The sequence below is a fragment of the Octopus bimaculoides genome, chromosome 3 (assembly GCF_001194135.2).
Source record: "Octopus bimaculoides isolate UCB-OBI-ISO-001 chromosome 3, ASM119413v2, whole genome shotgun sequence".
NCBI lineage: Eukaryota > Metazoa > Mollusca > Cephalopoda > Octopoda > Octopodidae > Octopus > Octopus bimaculoides.
In genome coordinates, this window is record NC_068983.1 from 119,250,137 (window position 1) to 119,253,138 (window position 3,002).

The 3,002-nt window shown below is 36.5% G+C and overlaps 1 protein-coding gene across 1 annotated transcript in view; it reads right to left on the reverse strand.

Annotated features, from left to right (window-relative positions):
* Positions 1 to 63: 63 nt before the first annotated feature.
* Positions 64 to 3,002, reverse strand: part of LOC106878261 (GTP cyclohydrolase 1-like) — a 112,094-nt gene continuing 109,155 nt past the window's right edge. Inside the window, exon 7 of the mRNA XM_052966489.1 lies at positions 64 to 1,457. Within this exon, the coding sequence (XP_052822449.1) occupies positions 1,454 to 1,457 (4 nt within the window). The 3' untranslated portion in view covers positions 64 to 1,453. The remainder of the gene's footprint in view (positions 1,458 to 3,002) is intronic.

Consider the following 3,002-nt stretch of genomic DNA (forward strand, 5'->3'; position numbering starts at 1 on the left):
ATATATATATATATATATATATACATACATACATACATACGTATATATAAATATATAGGAGGGGAACTCATAAATTATCCACACTTTCGCTATATCATATCTTTGTTATTGTCACACTGTCTTCTGCGCATGCGTGTTTATAGTTGGTAGTATTGTGGTCACGCGATCGAAGTTTGAGTCAGATCACGCCATTTTTCTTTCTGGCTTTACAGTGTAAGCTTTGCCGCTCCACTAGCAATGTGCACCAAAGAAGAGCAAAGAACAGTGATCCGATTTCTCTGGTCGGAAATGTGTCAGGTGCTGGAAAAAGGGTTTATGATCAACGGTGCAAGATACAGTGCTTTGCTGGGCAATTGACTGAAGCTAGCTATTCGCACCAAACGCCGAAGCCTATTGTCAAAGGCAGTTTTGTTGTTGCATGATAATGCACGCCCACACACGGCCGTCCAAACCGTTGAAATCATTAACCAAATGTACTAAAAGCCTCTAATGAATTTCAACACTTGATACACCGTCCGACCAGAGAAATCGGATTACTGCTCTTTGATCTTCTTTGGGTATCCATTGCTAGTGGAGCGGCCATGCTTATAATGTAAAGCCAGAAAGAAAAATAACGCGATCAGGCTCAAACTTCGATCACGTGACCACAACATTACCAACAATAAGCATGCATACGCAGAAGGCAGTGTGAAAATAATAAAGATATGTTTGGCGAAAGTGCGAATAAGTTTTGACTTCTCCTCGTATATATATTTGTATGTGTATATATATATATATATATATATATATGTGTGTGTGTGTGTGTGTGTGTGTGTGTGTGTGTGTGTGTGTGTGTGTGTGTGTGTGTGTGTGTGTGTGTGTGTGTGTGCGTGTGTGTGTGTGTATATATATGTATGTATATATGTGTGTGTGTGCGTGTGTGTGTGTGTGTGTGTGTGTGCATACGAATATAGGTGCATGTGCAGACGCACAAGTTTTAATACATCTGTGTGTACATATATGTTTAATTATATGCACGTATGTGAATGTATATATACATACATTATATAGATTGTAACATAATGATTTTGCTTCTTAATTTCATGTTGTCTTGTTCTTCATATCGTTGATTACAAACTTGTTAAATTATTATTAATTTGGACACTTTCCCTTCAGCGATACATCTCTGTTAGAGTTTTCCTTTTATTCATAGACATTTCTCTTCTGTTTCAATAACTTTTAGTTAAATTTCTAAGCATTACTGAGACATTCTCGTCATCACAGTTATGTTTTATACGCTTTCTATGGTTGGTTGCTTGACTGAGTGCAATAAAGGCTACCACAATGTTGATGCTCTTATGAAATTCTTTATATAGTTACATTTCGTTATTGTTCCAAATTTAGATGAATTTTTCATCGATTGAAGTCGACAAAACAAAACTTTTCTTTCAAGAGTCCGGATTTTCGATAGGTACTACCTATTAACGAATGAGAAATAGAGATAAACCATAGATAAAGTACGAAGACGATATAAAATCATAGTTTTAGAAATAATGACAATATTTTAACATTTATGAGAAGTAAAATGAAAAGACAGATGATAATAATAACAACAGTAACAGAAAGTATAACAACAGCAGCAGTAACAACAACCATTTCAAATTTTGCCACAAGGGCAGCTTGAGGAAGGGGATTAAGTCGAAAGGATGAAAGGCAAATCGACCTCGGCGGAATTTGCACTCCGAACGTAGCGGTAGACGAAATACCGCTAAGCATTTCACCCGGCGGGCTAACGATTCTGCCAGCTCGCCTTATTATTATAACAATCATAATAACTATTATTATTATAATTATTATTATTATTATTTCAATTTTTTTTCCACAAGGGCAGCTTGAGGGAGGTGGAGATGAATCGATTACATTGATCCCAGTGTTCAACTGGTACTTATTTAATCGACCCCGAAAGGATGAAATGCAAAGTCGACCTCGGCAGAATTTGAACTCAGAACGTAGCGACAGGCGAAATACCGCTAAGCATTACGTCCAGCGTGCTAACGATTCTGCCAGCTCGCCGCCTTAATAATAATGATAATAATAATAATAATAATAATAATAATAATAATAATAATAATAATAATAATAATAATAATAAGAAGAAGAAGAAGAAGAAGAAGAAGAAGAAGAAGAAGAAGAAGAAGAAGAAGAAGAAGAAGAAGAAGATGATGATGATGATGATGATGATGATGATGATGATGATGATGATGAATGTCCTTGTGCAGTACCAGGCACTGGCTCTCATAGCTTGTGATTTTAACTGATAAGAAGTGTAATCATGTAAATTGTTTTGTCTTGGTATAAAAGATGGGCTACAGCAAATATTCTGCTCAGTACCACAAATTTGCTTTTCAGTTGTTTGACCATAACCAGTTGAACATGTAATTTGGCAGCTGATCACGCGCAGAAGTAGTGGGGGAGCATCATAGCCATGTGTTGAGAGGAATTCTTTGGAGTTTGAATAATTTACTTCTGGAAACATGGGTGTGCCGTTCAACATCCTTAAACCTTATTCAAGGACCATTTGAGCGGGATGGGCTACTCGACCTGAAGAAAATTCTAACTAGGCCCCCACCTGCAAGGTCATGCGCTGTTTAGCTTGATATGAGATCACTATGTCGCGCACATATGGTTGTGATGCACATGCCTGGTGTACTCTTATCAGACGAGTAGCCATGATGGGCATACTAGGCTTCGTATATTTTACCCTAGTGTCACTTTGATGGCATGCACTGCTCTCTCACTCAATAATAATAATAATAATAATAATAATAATAATAATAATAATAATAATAATAATAATATGCCCTGATGCAATACCAGGGATTGGCTCTCATGACTTCTGATCTTATCTGAAAGTGTTATTATGTACGTGTTTTGTCTTGGTGTAAAAGATGCTCTGCTAATACTACAGATTTGTAAACAAACTAACATTTTTCCGCCTTGTAGGGGTAATTTACCCAGTATTT